At 31.2% G+C, this 19,205-nt stretch overlaps 1 protein-coding gene across 4 annotated transcripts in view; it reads left to right on the forward strand.

Moving 5' to 3' along the window:
- The window catches only part of LOC119616185 (maternal protein pumilio-like), a 203,768-nt gene that overhangs the window by 66,799 nt on the left and 117,764 nt on the right, over window positions 1-19,205 (forward strand). For all 4 annotated transcript variants that reach the window (XM_037972519.1, XM_037972520.1, XM_037972521.1 and 1 more), the window contains exons 7-8: window positions 950-1,229; window positions 1,496-1,588. In XM_037972519.1, coding sequence (XP_037828447.1) covers window positions 950-1,229; window positions 1,496-1,588 — 373 coding nt within the window. The remainder of the gene's footprint in view (window positions 1-949; window positions 1,230-1,495; window positions 1,589-19,205) is intronic.

Here is a 19,205-nt window from a genome sequence, read left to right on the forward strand (position 1 = left end):
TGGTTTACCGAAATCACCTGTATTACTTCAAGGTCAACCTGGCCTCTATATGATGCCCCTACGACAAGCTTACTGTTAAGTTTTCCTAGGGAGTTGATAAGAACTCTGTTATCGGTAATAACTAGACACTGTGCTATTGGAAATCATGGAAGGATAATGGGTTTCGAGTACAATGACTACTGCAGATGTTGCCATAATAAGGAAGAAGTGTAGACGACATCTCATCTCTACTATTGAGATCAATATTTTGGTTCTGCTGTTCTATCATATATGGTTTAACTCTGAAAGAATTTAGTAGTACTAAAAAGGACTCTTACGGCCTCTAGGTGGACCTTTTATACCCAAACCTAAGTTTCTACATTAACATGGCACATATTTGAAAGTATTAATATGTAGATATTTAAGTTAAAATATATTTTAGCTATAGACATGTTTTTGGGCATTTCTTGGTTCCATGACAGAAGAAATTGTTGGTCATCAGATCAACGATAAAGTTTAACGGCTTTTTATTTTAAGTTATAAATAGGTACATGTCCAACACATATTTTATTAATTCACTACAAAACTCGCACAATTAAGCTTTTACTGTATGTTAAATGAATGCACCACTCTTCCGCTAACATTTTTATAAATTTCACCAAAATTCCCTTTAACAATTTGTCCCAAATGCGGAAAGGTTTAAGAGTCATTGCAAAGTTTTCCAATATAAAATAAAGGTTGTGAACTATAATAAATTGTGACAAAAATTACTCTAATTTCTAAAGAAATTTCCCTCAAATTATTTTCCTTAAGGTTTGTGACTTAGCTAAATAAATAGCAAATGTCTAAGCTAAAACACCAACATACAATGCTTGTCAAACTGTGACTAGGGAAATTTACTTAACATTAATGTTAACTAACATAGTGATTGGAAATTTATTTATCTGTTATTTTCTTTTCTAACTTTTAGTCGCACACCTGGTTCTCGGCAACCCTCACCAGCTGAAGAAAACCTACCACGCCCTCCCACTCTACTCGATCCCAGCCAACATTCTGGTTTTCCACCACACGCCTTTAATCACATGTTGGGCGCTGCTGGCATGGATCATCCTGGCAATAATTCCGGTTCCGGTGGACCCGGTGCCCCTGGTCAACAAATGAATTCAACATTTACTCATCATCAAATGCCACAAATGAATCAACTACAACCGCCGGTCATGAATGGTGTGGGTGGCATGCAAATGGCACAGGTAAGAATTTTGGAATAGATTTGGAAATTGACGATTTAAAGGGTTCAGTTTGTAAAACAAGAAACAATATTTTTTTTGAGCAAAAGTTGCAATTATTCTAGTCTTTTTCGAAAATATTTGAAATTCTTGCTTTAGAACAAACCTGTGTATCTATTTTCAAAATAGATGCTTTATATTGTATTGTTGTTTCAGTTTACAATATTACCTTTTTAATTATTTAAGCTACTGTAGCTTGTTTGTTTAATGATTGCTTTTATTTTTATCAGAGTCCCATGTTAAATCATCAAGGTCAAGGCCCTAATCAAATGGAATCTCCTGGTAATCTATTGCAGCAACAACCACCAAATTTTGATGTTCAGGTAAGCAAATTTTTCGAAGATTTTTGTTCTAAAATATCTAGAAATAACTAATATAATAGTCTATGTACTACGCTATAGACAAGTCCAAAGATTAATACAATGAGCTATTCCATTGACTGCTCTAGAGACTCCTCTACTTTACTCTACTCCAAAGATTTGTTGATAGATTATGTAGTTCAAAGATTAGACTAAATACTACTTTTTAGACTAGTCTATTGGCTAATCTATAGACTGCTCTATAGACTAGTCTATAAACTTATTATTCTATCGATTACTCGACTATAGTCCAAAGATTAGTCTATTAACTACTTTATACTTATTATTTAATATTAGTATATTGACTTGTAAAAAGATTTGTCTATTGATTAGTCTAGAGACTAGTCTACTGACTAATCTATAGACTAGTCTATTGACTAATCTATAGATTAGTCTATTATCTAATCTATAGACTAGTCTATTAACTAATCTGTAGACTGGTCTATTAACTGCTCCATAAACTAGTCCTTATCTTTGAACTGCTCTAGAGACTAGTCTGTTGACTACTCTAGAGACTAGTCTATTGTCTACTCTATTGACTACTCTATAGACTACTCTATTGACTACTCAATAGACTAGTCTATTGACTACTCTATAGACTAGTCTATTGACTACTCTATAGACTACTCTATTGACTACTCAATAGACTAGTCTATTGACTACTCTATAGACTAGTCTATTGACTACTCTATAGACTAGTCTATTAACTACTCTATAGACTAGTCTATTGACTACTCTATGGACTAGTCTATTGACTACTCTATGGACTAGTCTATTGACTACTCTATGGACTAGTCTATTGACTACTCTATAGACTAGTCTATTGACTACTCTATAGACTAGTCTATTGACTACTCTATAGACTAGTCTATTGACTACTCTATAGACTAGTCAATTGACTACTCTATAGACTAGTCAATTGACTACTCTATAGACTAGTCAATTGACTACTCAATAGACTAGTCTATTGACTACTCTATAGACTAGTCTATATACTAGTCTATTGACTACTGTATAGACTAGTCTATTGACTACTCTATATACTAGTCTATTGACTAATCTTTAGATTTAGTCTATTGACTAAACTCTAGACTAGTTTATTGACTACTCTCTAAACTAGTCTATTGAGTAATCTATAGAATTGTCTTTTGACTAATGTATAGAATAGTCTATTGACTACTCTAAAGAATAGTATATTGGTTAGTCCAAAGATAAGTCTATTCACTACTCCATAGACAAGTCTATTGACTATTCCATAGTATATTTACTACTCTATAATCTACTCTATTGAATACTCCATAGGCTATAGACTAGTCTATACTATGTAAATAAAAACTAGAAAGAAAAAATATAAGAAAATAAAGTTCAAATCAAAGCGTTTAAGTCCTAACATAAACTTAATACATGATTTAAACAAATGCAACATATTTTTGGCTAGAAATAACCATTTAAAAGCCATATACTACATATAAAATTTTGATTATTTTAGGTTTTAGATATTTTTTTTCTACCGAGTGCATTACCCTCTATAAGATTCAACAAATGACATCGACACTTTAATCCCCCTGATTATAAAATACACTGGCTAACATATATTTCGACATTTACACATGTAGTATTTGTAGTTTATATTCAAATAGTTGTAGCAATTTCTAGACATTCAACAGCTCAAATACAACTTTCAAATCAAACACTTTAACACACATGTGGTGGTTGGCTTTAAGTCAAAACTTTATTTCATTTCAAATTCAAGTGAGAAAAAAAGTCAGTGAAATAAAAAACTCACAAACTTCTATAATATTAAACTGACTACAGTTTCCGATTTGTTGCAATATACTACAAAAAAATCTAAAATGGAATCCTTCTTGTGTCTATAGGAAGAAAAAGTCAAGTGCAAGAAAGATATGTACTTCATCATTATCGTCATCATCGTGGTTGTAATGTTTCCATTGTACATTCTTGTTGTTGTTAGTGGTTGGTTGCTGATGGTGTTGAGAATGTTTGGAACTGTATATTTGCTGTTCTTGTTTTTTATGGTTTCCAAGCAGATTGTGTGTAAAGTTTGTTGCAAAAATTGCCTGGTTTCATTTTGGCAAGTTGTTTTCGTTATTGTTGCTGTTCATATTTGCCTGCCTATACATATGTCTTCTTCTTTTTATTTGCTGTGATTCCGTCTGGGATCTATTTTATTAATTTGAATTTTATTTTCCTCTTTTTTTGCTATTTGTAGCGGACTTGCGACATCAATTTCCTCTTTTTATATTCCATAAGGAAATCTTATTTTAAAAGACATGCATATTTGGACAATGTGTTTGAAATTGTAAAAATTTGGTTAATTTGTCAGTTTTCTTTAAGGATATTCGCTTGACATTCGAAAAAAATAACTGTTTAATTATTTTGAACTTCTAAAGAGATTTAAATATGTATATAAACAATTTAGGAATATGGATAATCATTGAAACAGACAGTTGTTCCTGAATATTCTTTCGTTCCTCTTGTTTCTGCAAATCCCTGGTATTTACTGTTATCAGAGCGAGGTTTAAAAACGACCCAGAGAGTCGTTCCGAATCGCAATTGGATGTGCTAAGATCATCTACTTGTGGATCATCTACATGAGAAGATTAGGTTACTGTCAATTGTACAACATAATGTGTTTTTGACTAAAAAAAGTCATCAAGGTTTGACAACTGCCTATTCACTTCAACATCTGATACTCACAACGATATCCAGGATTACATTTCATCACAAATCGACCAATTGTCAGTTGCAACAAATGATGCTCGCCAAAGACATTATAAAGCTTCAGGTAGAATTGAGCTTTGGGCCAAATTAAGGCATTCTATATAGAACGAGGTCTCAATAACTCTCCTTAGACCTAGAGTTAACGACCGGTGGAGTATGAATCATTACCCATTAGCTATATGTATTAGAGCCCTGCATGAGTGACTTAAATAATAAATTAAAACATTTGATTTTTTTCAAACACTGTGTTTGACTCACTCATTGTTTTATGAATGAAATGAATAGTATATTTGAAAATAAGGAATGTTAGTCAATACTCAATTCAAACGAAACAAGTAATGAGAGTGTTTGTGTGATTCAATTCAAGTAGTATACAGTGAGTGAATCGAGTGAAAGCAAAACAATTTTTAAGTTCGACAAATTAACAGATTTTTTGAATATTACTTCGAATTTTCGAACTTAATTTCGAATAGTCGAAGATAATATAGTAGCGTCATCAACTGTACTTAACACTGCCAAATTTCAGCCAATTTGGTCCACGGAAACTGGTTTTATCAGCTTTAAATTTTTTTCGAACATGAGTTCGAATTTTCGAAAATTTTTTATTTAGTTTTTTGGACTCAAAGAATAATTTAAAAGCATAAAAAATTTTTCGAACATAACTTCGAATTTTCGAACTTAATTTCGAATATTCGAACATAATATTATCTTGTCATCAATTGTACTCAAGACTACCAAATTTCAGCGAATTCGGGCCACAGGAACTAGTTTTAACAGCATTCAAAATTTTCACCATTTATTCAAGAAAAAGTTTGAATCGATTCATTCGATTCAAACAATCTATTTTGTATTGTTTTAACATAAACAAATTGTTTACTCGCTCGATTTGAATGTAGTTGCACATTCACTTGATAGTACTCACAACGTTTGAGTATAACAAAACTTTGTAAATACTATTCTAAACAAACAATGAGTTGAGTGCAAAGCAATGAGTCACTCATTGTGTGTAGCAAATAGAGTTACTCATGCAGGGCCCTAATATGTATAGTGAAAAACTATATCCAAGGTATTCAAGATCTATGTCAGCACCATTAAGAGCTGTTTGGCTGGTTGGTTATTTAACGTGGTAGTCAACTGCGCGCGAACATTCAAGTAGAGTCGAAGAGACTCGGCTTTGACCGTACCACTCCAATCGTCAGAGTAGAATATTATTTTACTAGATCCAGCCTATAGCCCTGAGAAATTTCAAAGTATCAATTAAGAGCTGGTTGGTGCAATTGACAAATGTCCCTGTAGATCTACAAATTTGCATTCCATAGAGTTAAGACCGATTGAGCAAGGTTTTATTTCTCTAGATTGGTGCATCATATACTGACACAGTTTCACAGTAATAGTGAAACTGTTACAACAACAAAGTTTATTTTCCAAACAATTATTACTTTGTTCTATCTGCCAGACTTGGCACTATAACTTGGGCCAGTCCTCTATATCTTAGTGAATCGCCTATTTCCTAGTTGGCAGAGATATTAAGGTGTTACCAATACGTCTAGTCCGTCGTGATTGTAATATGATGAAATCTTTTGACTTGGAGTGTGGTCAGAGGACCGTATCTATCTAGTACTAGAGGCTTTTCACTGTAACTTGGGACAGTAAGCACTACTTTAGTTAATCGCCTATTACATTGGTGTTATGGTGACTAAGACCACAGAACCTTTTTTGGTGTAAGTGGTGGTTGAAACCAAAATCGCGGGAAGGGAATGTTGGTATAAAGACTGATGATAAGTTTAGCGATGTTGTGAATCAACAGGATATCTCAGAGAAATAAAAGCTGGACTTGGATTAAGTTAATATCACAAGAATGGTATGCAAAATGAAGCATGGGTATGGGGTCTTCACTTCACTCGAGTTCGATATCCTATGCATGTGTTACCGATGAAAATAACATCTTTGTCCGATTATTTTCAGGGTTTATTCTGTTCATACCAGAATTGCCGCAGTATGTCCACTGCGATCTCTTGGCTACCAAAAGCGTCTCTAGGAGTTGTAGCCAAATCAATAGAGGTCATTCTATTAGTTCGATAGTAGATTGTCTTCGAGGAATGACTTGAAGATTGACTGACATTCAGTAACGGTATTTGAGCTTAGGTACTCTGTGGTTGAAAAAGTACCATCATTGGATAGGGCTACACGCTAAATACTCACCTTAACCACCCGGATTTCTGTAACTAGGGATGGCCTATACCACTGTAATACTAAGACATACGAGTTCAACACTTGGATTCAAAAAAAAGCTTTTGCGTTCCATTTAACATTCAATTTATAGGCAAATACTATCAGGAGCACATTCATTTGGAGTTTTCATCCAACTAGAATGAGCCATTTTAATATAAGAGGCCAATGAATATGCCTTTAGGACAAGCAATAATCCAGTTAGTTTTTTTCAATTTATAACTTTTATTAAATTTAGGCAAAATATTATAACTTATAATAATTGACAATTTTAAACACTTAAAAATGTGGACAAGTTATTTTCGAATATTCAAATTTCGTTAAATTAACCTTATTCAAACAAATAAATATTTATTAAGGGTGGTCTTTAAAATATCCTTAAACAAATACCAACAAATCCTTTAAATATACTCCCAAAAATATAAAAGAAAAGATGAAAAACCAAATTTAAGCTTAACTACCATTTGTGGCCATATTAAGTCACAAACTGAGCCACATGACAACGGCGAAGACTAGGCACTGCACCACAGCAACGTAATCTAGATAAAGGAGAAAAAAATCATAGACTAAGAATTCTGACAAAGAAATTCCAACAGCCTGGAAGGCAGGCACTTCAACACATGTAGACAATGTTAACGACTCAACGACACAAATGAAACAATCACTATTGATTTTCAATTTGGTAACAGTTAAAACAAAAACACGAAAAAAATGTTACAACAAAAATTGCTTTTTTGTAACAAAAAGCTTAAAGGAAGGAAATGTTCGTAGTAGAAAAACAAACGAAACGGAATGGATCAAGTAAAACACTTTTACACAAAAATTGTAATACATTACATATAAACGTGTGCAGCGAGTGCTTGCCTGCCACTGCAACATGACTGTATATGGTCTTAACGAAAAAGGCTTTTGCTGAAATAAATATAAAACGTTTGAAAAAATATCAATGGAATTGCAATGGCAAGAGGGGATTCCTCGCTTTTTTCCAGCATTTATTTTATGCTATTTTGCAAGGAAGTAAAACAATGTAATGTACACATTGAAAAAAAAGCTCACAAAAAAACATAAAAGCACAGTGCCTTCTATAGGCAACAAATTAAGCAGAAACTTTTGTGTAACGTGTGCAATCATGCTAAAACCTGTCTTTTTCTTTCTGCTTACTTTTTGCATTGAAACCACTGTTGGATAATTTTATCCTGTAAAATGTTTTAACAAAAAAAAATTATTTTTATAAAAAAAACTCGGGTATTTAGGGGCTGCAGTTGGGATTTTTTGGGATTTTACTAAAGTATCAAAAGCAAAGAACAAACGCACAATGTCTGTCTCACATTTGCAACATCATGTTGCAGCAATTCTTAATGCTTTCTTTTTTTTTTCTTTCCTCTATAGAAATCTACATATATTTTCAGTTTTTGTATGGTTTTGCTGGCAATTTTCAAGCCAAAAACTTTAAAAGCATTGAAAAGCAATTTTGCGGCTAATAAATCCGATTTTCTACCCTTTTTTATTTATTTTTGTTTCTTTTCTCATGTGTTTTTTTATTTTGTTGCAACTTTATGCAATAAATTGTGCATTTGCAACATTGACTCGGTACGACTGACTACAGTATGCAATTTACTGCAAGTGCAAATGAACAAATGGCTATTTACAATTAACCATGCCTTTCCCTTACTTCCTCCCTCTCTTCCTATCAGGCTTTTATTCATTGATACCTACCCACCGACTGCCTATGAATGAATGGTTTTTGTTAAATATTATGCAACTTGCCTGCCTGACTTCCCACTCTGCGTCGGCTCCCTTTACATACCTTTAAATCTAAAGAGGCTTGCTACAACATCAAATGGGGCTGGCAAAAAATATAGTAATGAAAACTGTGAAAAAAAAGAAAAGTTTACTGTTAAAATTTGTTACAAGATAAAAGTGAATGAAGCAACCAATTGCTACAAATAAGAGAACAAAAATATATAGTATTTAAAATACCTACCTGGAATTCAGGTCATTAAATTTATTTCATGAAATTTCCAATGCTTACACTCTATATGTGTGTACAATCTTTTGTAATTGAAGAAATATATATAAATTATTCAAAGAATTTAAGGTTTTAATACCATCGCCAGAATTGAAAGTTCAAAAGCAACAATTTAGCCAATAAATTTTCAGCAATTAAAAAAGCTTTATGAGAAACATTTTGTTTAAAGGTTTGTAGTAAGAGTGGCAATGGAAAAATTGAAAAATTCTTTTAATTTCATTAGTTTGCAAAGGCTTTGGAAAAAGCTTTATCTTGAAACTTGTAACTTCTTTTTGCTAGAAAATATTATTGTAAATTTCTACACTGAGAAAAGCTTTATCTAGCTTTGTACGGTATGAAAGCTATTTGTTAAACATAACTTTAAATTTGCCATATATAATATGCTTTAGCTTTTGATTTGTTTTAAAATATTAATAAAAGTTTAAAGCTTTGTATTTTAAAAATTCACAAAAGAATTAAATTTTACACAGCTTTTAAACTAATAACAAGCTTTCAGGTGTAAACTCTTAGAATTAAAAATAACAAAAAGCTTTATATTTAAAAAATTCAAAATTTAAGCCTCAAATTTCTCAAGACATTAAACAAATTTTAAAAAATTTGTTCTTAAAATATAAAAGAAAGCCGCAGTTAAACTTAAAAAAGTAAGCTTTGGAAATCAATTACTCTATTTTTAATCAAGTTTATTTATTTTGTTTTTTAAAATAAGTAAAACTTTTAAAAAATTTTTTTATTATTACTTTTGATATTAAAGCTTTTTTAAAATTATCGACTAATATGGAGCATTAAAAGTTTAATGTTAATAAAAAAACTTTTTTAAAAGCTTAGTTTAGTATTCAAGTTCAATAAATATTGGAAAAAGCTTTTAGTAAAATATTAATTTTTAGTTCGGAAGTTCAAAGTTAATTGTAATTTTTTATCTTTCAATAAATCATTCGATATTTTTGCAAAATCTGGTGACTTATGCAAGCATGACGAAAGCTCTGCAGGAAAACTTTAAAAGCTTAAGCTTTTATTCAAATGAAGGTGAACAATTCAAAAAGTTTATTACCGAAAAACATTTCAGTATAAAAAGTACTAAAACTTTTAGTGAAGAAAACGCCTCTATGTGATTTTTGCGATTCTGCCATCTGTAGCATTTGTATAAAACGACTATTATCGATTCAAGCTTCGCATTGCCTATAGCGCCCATTCTGAAATCAGCTAAAGGTAATAAGCTTTTAAAAAGTTGACATATAAGCAAAAGCTTTAATAATGATGATTTCAAATAACAAAAGCTTATGAGTTAGAAATGTTTAAAGTGGTTACTTGTGTTATGATCTGGTGTCGAAAAGTTGAAGAGCTAACAACTTCAAGCTATTGGGAAGCTTTTATGGCTTTACTATATGATAAGAAACTAAAATAACTATTGAATTGACTAAAATGTTAGGTTTTGGATTAAAGTTTAATAATTTTTTTTTACCAATAAGCTTAAATATATCACTGAAAAGCTTAAGCTTAATTAAAAGAATTTCAAATAACAAATGACTTTGAGTTAAAAGTTTTAAAAAGTTAAAGCTTTTGAGTTAAAAATGTTTAAAGCTGTTGCTTGTGTTATACTTTGATTTCGAAAAGTTAAAGAGCTAACAACTTCAAGTTTCTTCGAAACCTATATGACTTAACTATATGATAAGATATAAATTAAAACTATTGAGTTGTAAGTTTTGGATTAAAGTTTATTAGATTTTTTTTTACCAATAAGCTGAAATGTTTGCATTATAGCAGAAAGTCGAGAAAGCCTTTTTTTTAAACAAAAGCTCTTAGTTTGTTTGTTAGAGAGGGATTCCATAAAAGCAGTAAGACGAAAAAAGCTTTTATACAGCAAAAGCTCTTAGTTTGTTTATTTTTTGTATAATTTCCTGTATGATTTCTGATAAATTTTATAAGATATTTATTTACCTTGTGATTTAATATTCTCTAAAATATTTTTATTTTCTTTCAATTAAAAATTACTTTTTTTCCAAAATTCACTTAAAGCTTTTGAGATTAATTAAAATTTCTTTACTGTTTGCCAAACAAACAAGATTGAGTGCTCAATGACTTTGTTGTGGTTTAAATATTGACAGAAATTTGTTTTTTTTTATATTTCCTCTAACACTTCTTAAGTGTTTTAAGTTTTTATGATTTTCTTAATTGTTTTAATAATGTTTTAATTAAATTTTGTTACAAACAAAAAACAGAAAATTTTTATTTTTATGCTCTGTTTATTAAACATTTTTTTTTAATTTTTTAACGATTTCTTAGTGTTTCTTAAATATTTTTTTCTGCGCGATTTTCAACACCTAATAATTGTTTTTGCATTGGTTTTGTATATAAAATTTTTATGATGAAAAACTTAAAATAATTATTTTTCAATTTTGCTGTTTTTTATGTTAGTGATTGTGTATGTGATTTTGTTTTATTATTATAAAAATTATATTATTGTTGTAATTGTATCAATATACAAAATTGTTGGCGTGTGTTTTTATAAAAATGTTAGTACTTAACAAAAAATTGCAAAAATCATTTTGATTTTTTAATTTAGTTTTTATATAAGAAAAAAATACCCTACTGTTGAAAATTGAGGAAAATTTTGTTTAAATTTGTTTGTTTTAATAACCCCTCGAACTACCAGTTTACCTTAACCGATTTTTCACTGTTTTCCATTTTATATGGCTCATAGTTTTCCCAATTTATTGTGGAATAATTATTTTGTGGTTTTCTTAAATTTATTTGTTTATGAAAAAAAACCTTAAAACCTAATAAAGCTAAAATGCAAAAAAAAAAAATAATAATAAAAAAATAACCATAATTTGAATTACAACATAATTTCGTTGAGTACACAATAAAACAGAAAAATAATCAAAATTAAACAATAATAATTAAATTTTATAAACCATTTAAAACTGAACCAACCACACACAATCGTCAGAACAAAACCGTAAATTTTAACTTGAACAACAGGTGAAATCATTGAGCTTTCATTCAAAATATACACAGAGGGAAAAATAAATATACACGCCTGGTACCAAATTGGCACCAAACTGTTTATAATTTTTCAATACCATCCGTTGTCAAAGTATATACATACATACGTACGTCAACACTATGTAATGTTGACAACATTGCAACAATTCGTTGTCGAAATCTAAATTTTATACACATCCGTTGTCTAATTGTTAACAAACGTGGTAAGCTCACTATTGACCAACAATCCGTTGCCATGTTGTACATAGTGTTGTCGTAAGTATGTATATACTTTGACAACGGATGTTATTGAAAAATTATAAACTCTTTGGTTTCAATTTGGTACCAGGAGTGTATATTTCCTTTTCCCTCTGTGTAGTTTTCTGAAAATTCAATTTAAACAATTTGTTTTATTTGTTTATTAGTTAACAAACTACACATAATATTTAATTAAAATTATCATTGTCCTGTTGCTGTAGGCAACCCAACAAAACATCCCTTTTTATTTAGCTGGACAAATGTTTTTTAACCACAAACAAAATTTTTGGCTGAATTTTTGTTAAAAAAAATATTCCAATTTTTTCCCCTTTTCATTTATTTTGTTTAACAAATAAAACGTGATATTCTGTTGATTTTATGTAATGAAATATTTTTTTATTCATTAAATAATAATACCACACGTTTGACTGTACGCAACACCTTTAGATGGATTATATTTTAAAACCCCACTCTTCTTGATTTTTATTTTATTGGTATTTTAAACTTTTGTTAAAATTCTAAATAATTTTTTTTGGAATTATCACGAATTCTATTTGACATTCTCCATTAAACATTGACAATTGGCAATTGTCAATCAATAGGAAAATATGATTTACAATAGAAGAGCTATGTGAGCGAAATATTAAGGGTATTCACTTCATAAGTTATGAATTTTATTTGTATATATTTTTGGAAAGTATTTGGTTCAAAATATATTTATATAAATTGTAATCTTTGGCTCTTCCAATTCAAAAGTTTGTGACTCTGGATTAGACCAAGCTATAGAGTCGACTATAGATCAATCTATAGACTAGATTAGGTAGGACACTAAACACCACGATCCTGTTTTGGATATTTTGTGCAACTCGTAACTTTACACACACCAGGTTCAATTCACGCATGAAAAAAATAAAAATATTCAAAGGTGGAATGTGAAGAATAGGCCCAATCACATAGGTGGGACATTTTCTGATGGCCCCCGTTATAGAGGCACATATGAGACTATAAATTGTGTCCAGAGAAGCCCGAGTGGTTGCCTACTCCACCTTATGCTACGAGGCTAAGGCATCATATGTCAAAATGGGCTTTATTATGATATTAAAAGTCCATGAGATCATTTTCGGTTTTAGACCCCTTGTACACCAAAATAGCTTTTGGCATATAATGATCTAATGGATCTATTGATCGTACTGGATACATGTAAGTTACAATTTAGGGATTCGTTGAGAATGATCCCTAAGTATTTGACTTCTTCCCAGAACTTAATAATAGAACCATTTAGTTGTTTCGACAAGTATCAGATATCTACGTCTAGTAAATGGCACAAGAATGGTCTTTGAGGGGTTAATTGTTAGCCCTATTTCCTGTAATCCTTTTCGATATCCTTACATCGTCGAACCCTTTGATAGATATGACAAGGTCGTCGGCATAAGCATATATACGTTAAGTTTTTCTAGTAGACTATCAATGATAAATATCCTTAAGGAGGCGATAATACGGCTTCTTAAGGACAGACTCTAGTGGCCCATATGGTTTTCGATTTTCCACAAAGGTCAACCTTAATGACTCTTGATGTTAGCATTTTCAGTGTTAAGTGTGATGTATATAGCATCATATGACGTGTTATCGTAGGCTCCTTGTATGTCTATAAAAGCACATAGGGCTATTTGTTTGGAACCCAGGCCCTTCTTAATTCTCGCCGTAACATAATGTATAGCAGTCACTGTAGATTTGCCGGATTGGTAGCCAAATTGAAATCGGTGAATTGGGTTCATTTGAAGATAGATTTCCCTAATGTAATTTTCAAGTAGTTTTTCCATTGTCTTCAGGAAAAACGAGCATAAGCTAATTGGTTTATAGGATTTTGGCATATGTTCAGATTTGCCACTGGCCTTTGATATGAAGACCACTTCAACTTCACGTCATGAGTTAGGCAGGGTATGTGCTGCAAAGATGTCTCACCTTTTGTTTGTTTTGTTGTAGAATGCAAGAGAAAATGCCATCAGGTCCAGGAGATTTATATGTGCTAAAAGTTGAAAGTGTCCATGATACTCCTTCCCTGAAGACTTTTTCCGCCAGACCCCTATCCTTATAGCTCAACAAAGGTAAGCAAAAAGTTGTTGGAGTTATATTCCGTACGATTCCGTATACGTTCCATCAGCTCGTTTCAACATACAGAGATCATTTGTATGCTCTCGTGAAAAGGCTCTTTGCAGTCTCATGGCCTTAGGAAACTAGTCAATTTTGTCGCAATATTGGCCTTTTTGATTTCCTGATTTCATTATTAAAATCAGTGCAGTTCCCCAATTCAGAAATTGTTTAGCGTACTAGGTGTAGGGCATCATGTCCATGACAAAAAGCTGAAATTATCATGTCTTATCTTAAGTCATAATGGAAATTTAATTAGTGTTAGCAGATGTGCCCCTATAGTGTGAGGTCTCCTTCTGCCTTTATTTAAAAATATTTGGGTTGTTTCGAATTTTTTACGAATATTTGTTTCGATATTCGGTTTCATGAAGACTCTAGCTAATATTATTTGTTATAGCTTTCAAATAAATCATTTTTATTCATAACGTTTTTAATGTTTGTTTCCTTCTTCTTTATAATGGCTCATAGCACTCTTTTTATTCTTAAAAAGCTTCTTCTTTTTGCACATTTCTGTGTGTATTTTGTGTGAAGGTGTTGAAAAAAGATTGCCAAATAATTGTAGACCATGATTTTGATGTTTTATTAAAATGTAAAAAAGTTGTTTTTTTTTTATTGGGCATCACGTTTTTAATATGTTCTTTTTATGAACGCATTTACATACATTTTGGCTTTTTGTAAGAAACAGATTTTGTTGCCATGACATACATAAATCCAATAAAATTTATAAGTTTAAATGTATGATTATGTGGGTTCAGTTAAGAAAAGTTTGTTTTTTTAAGAAGGAAAATCTAAATTTTTAATAATTATTAAACCTTAAACATATCAAGACTTTGAATTTAAAATCTAGTTAATTTCTCTTTTTTTATTGCTTCAAAAACTGTGACAATATTTTTCCAAACTTTTGAAATATTCTACATAATTTCTTTTAAATTCTAAGGTTTTATTTATATTTTTTTCGTCGTCATAAACTACTTTTGATTTTCAATTTCATTTTTAACAAATATTTTTTATATATTATATCCATTTAATTAAAAACCCCCTAAAAAATATAGCGGGATAAATCGTTTACATGCAAGAGAATATAGGAAAAACAAATTTTCATGTCACATGCAATATGTAGATTTTCGTTTTCAATATTATTATAGGATTGTTCTTGTACTCTAGTAAACTTATTTTTTTTATATCGTTTCATTTGAATTCCTTTTAGCACTTGAATCTAATAAAACAAAAATATTTTTCAATGAATGAATTGGATACAAAAAATTGCATTGAATTGTTATGTGGAGGTATTTAAATCGATACATCATACACATTTATACCATACAACAGTGGTAGGCTTAGAGAGAACATGCCTTATACGTATTCAGTAAACTATACCATAGACTAGACCAGCGGTTCCCACCGTTTTTTACTTCGCGGACCCCTTGAGGAGTTTATTCAATTTCACGGACCCCCATACATATTTTGATATCTTATTGTTATCAATAATTGTTCATCCGAATATTGTCTTAGTCCTAGTCCATAAACCCTATAAAATATTCCCGCACATTGAGAATATTTAGTATTTCGGAGATGTTTTCAATTGCAAGGTTTTAAATATAGAATGACTTCTAACATGATGTTTAATTTTATGATCGTGAGAGCTTTCATGTTCATTTCTGGTCAAGGTAGCGAAAAGGTTTCAGTATTGTCGACATGTGCTTAAAGAGTCATGTTTCTAAATTTTTTTGCGATTGCATAGGAGTGAGCTGAGTATGTAAGCTAAGTTTTCGGGAAAATATGTGAAAGTTAGACTTCTTCGATGTTGTTGCGGAATGCGTTACCCACATAAAATATGACCTGAACTCTTTGCGAATGTACTGTGAATTTGGATCATAAATTTGAATTTTAAAATACCTACGAATTATTTTACTGCGTGGTTTTGACTATTTACGCAAAACGCTATGAATTTTCTGATGTTGATTTAATAATATTGGACAACAAAATGAAGTTAAAATCTGTGTATCACGTCGGAATGGAATATTTATATTTCATATTCCGGGATACCAGTATTAGTATTTAATTCTAAGGCAAATCATTATCCGTCTGATATAAAAACATTTATTTCGATACATATACATTTATAAAAATTACAAATCAAGTAATACTTTACATTATAAAAGTGAAACAATAAATTTGTAGGGCCTAGCTTCATCCTGATAAACGACCGAAACAATAAAATTCAAAAAGTCACCAACAAACCTGGGATTATTGAATAAAAATTGTGTATTTTAGTATTTATGAAAAATTTGGAGAATATTTTTTATTCATGATTTTTTTCGTTCGTCTTCGCGGACCCCCTAGGATTTTGCTACGGACCACTAGGGGTCCGCGGACCCCCTTTTGGGAACCGTTGGACTAGACTATACTATAAACTAGACTATACTATAGACTAGACTATCTTCTAGGCCATAATTTAGACTATACTATAGAATAGACTCTAGACTATACCATAGACTAGACTCTAGACTATACTATAGACTAGACTATAGAGTAGACTATAGACTAGACTTTAGATTAGACTATAGACTAGACTATAGACTAGACTATAGACTAGACTATACACTAGACTATACACCAGACTATAGACTAGACTATTGACTAGACTATAGACTAGACTATAGACTAGACTATAGACTAGACTATAGACTAGACTATAGACTAGACTATAGACTAGACTATAGACTAGACTATAGACTAGACTATAGACTAGACTATAGACTAGACTATAGACTAGACTATAGACTAGACTATAGACTAGACTATAGACTAGACTATAGACTAGACTATAGACTAGACTATAGACTAGACTATAGACTAGACTATAGACTAGACTATAGACTAGACTATAGACTAGACTATAGACTAGACTATAGAGACTAGACTATAGACTAGACTATAGACTAGACTATAGACTAGACTATAGACTAGACTATAGACAAGACTATAGACTAGACTATAGACTAGACTATAGACTAGACTATAGACTAGACTATAGACTAGACTATAGACTAGACTATAGACTAGACTATAGACTAGACTATAGACTAGACTATAGACTAGACTATAGACTAGACTATAGACTAGACTATAGACTAGACTATAGACTAGACTAGACTAGACTATAGACTAGACTATAGACTAGACTATAGACTAGACTATAGACTAGACTATAGACTAGACTATAGACTAGACTATAGACTAGACTATAGACTAGACTATAGACTAGACTATAGACTAGACTATAGACTAGACTATAGACTAGACTATAGACTAGACTATAGACTAGACTATAGACTAGACTATAGACTAGACTATAGACTAGACTATAGACTAGACTATAGACTAGACTATAGACTAGACTATAGACTAGACTATAGACTAGACTATAGACTAGACTATAGAACTAGACTATAGACTAGACTATAGACTAGACTATAGACTAGACTATAGACTAGACTATAGACTAGACTATAGACTAGACTATAGACTAGACTATAGACTAGACTATAGACTAGACTATAGACTAGACTATAGACTAGACTATAGACTAGACTATAGACTAGACTATAGACTAGACTATAGACTAGACTATAGACTAGACTATAGACTAGACTATAGACTAGACTATAGACTAAGACTATAGACTAGACTATAGACTAGACTATAGACTAGACTATAGACTAGACTATAGACTAGACTATAGACTAGACTATAGACTAGACTATAGACTAGACTATAGACTAGACTATAGACTAGACTATAGACTAGACTATAGACTAGACTATAGACTAGACTATAGACTAGACTATAGACTAGACTATAGACTAGACTATAGACTAGACTATAGACTAGACTATAGACTAGACTATAGACTAGACTATAGACTAGACTATAGACTAGACTATAGACTAGACTATAGACTAGACTATACACGAGACTATAGACTAGACTTTAGACTAGACTATAGACTAGACTATAGACTAGACTATAGACTAGACTATAGACTAGACTATAGACTAGACTATAGACTAGACTATAGACTAGACTATAGACTAGACTATAGACTAGACTATAGACTAGACTATAGACTAGACTATAGACTAGACTATAGACTAGACCAGCGGTTCCCACCGTTTTTTACTTCGCGGACCCCTTGAGGAGTTTATTCAATTTCACGGACCCCCATACATATTTTGATATCTTATTGTTATCAATAATTGTTCATCCGAATATTGTCTTAGTCCTAGTCCATAAACCCTATAAAATATTCCCGCACATTGAGAATATTTAGTATTTCGGAGATGTTTTCAATTGCAAGGTTTTAAATATAGAATGACTTCTAACATGATGTTTAATTTTATGATCGTGAGAGCTTTCATGTTCATTTCTGGTCAAGGTAGCGAAAAGGTTTCAGTATTGTCGACATGTGCTTAAAGAGTCATGTTTCTAAATTTTTTTGCGATTGCATAGGAGTGAGCTGAGTATGTAAGCTAAGTTTTCGGGAAAATATGTGAAAGTTAGACTTCTTCGATGTTGTTGCGGAATGCGTTACCCACATAAAATATGACCTGAACTCTTTGCGAATGTACTGTGAATTTGGATCATAAATTTGAATTTTAAAATACCTACGAATTATTTTACTGCGTGGTTTTGACTATTTACGCAAAACGCTATGAATTTTCTGATGTTGATTTAATAATATTGGACAACAAAATGAAGTTAAAATCTGTGTATCACGTCGGAATGGAATATTTATATTTCATATTCCGGGATACCAGTATCAGTATTTAATTCTAAGGCAAATCATTATCCGTCTGATATAAAAACATTTATTTCGATACATATACATTTATAAAAATTACAAATCAAGTAATACTTTACATTATAAAAGTGAAACAATAAATTTGTAGGGCCTAGCTTCATCCTGATAAACGACCGAAACAATAAAATTCAAAAAGTCACCAACAAACCTGGGATTATTGAATAAAAATTGTGTATTTTAGTATTTATGAAAAATTTGGAGAATATTTTTTATTCATGATTTTTTTCGTTCGTCTTCGCGGACCCCCTAGGATTTTGCTACGGACCACTAGGGGTCCGCGGACCCCCTTTTGGGAACCGTTGGACTAGACTATAGACTATAGACTAAAC

This window comes from Lucilia sericata, unplaced genomic scaffold (assembly GCF_015586225.1).
Source record: "Lucilia sericata isolate MDLA Ls3-8-SP2 unplaced genomic scaffold, ASM1558622v1 Contig000061F_arrow, whole genome shotgun sequence".
Classification (NCBI taxonomy): domain Eukaryota; kingdom Metazoa; phylum Arthropoda; class Insecta; order Diptera; family Calliphoridae; genus Lucilia; species Lucilia sericata.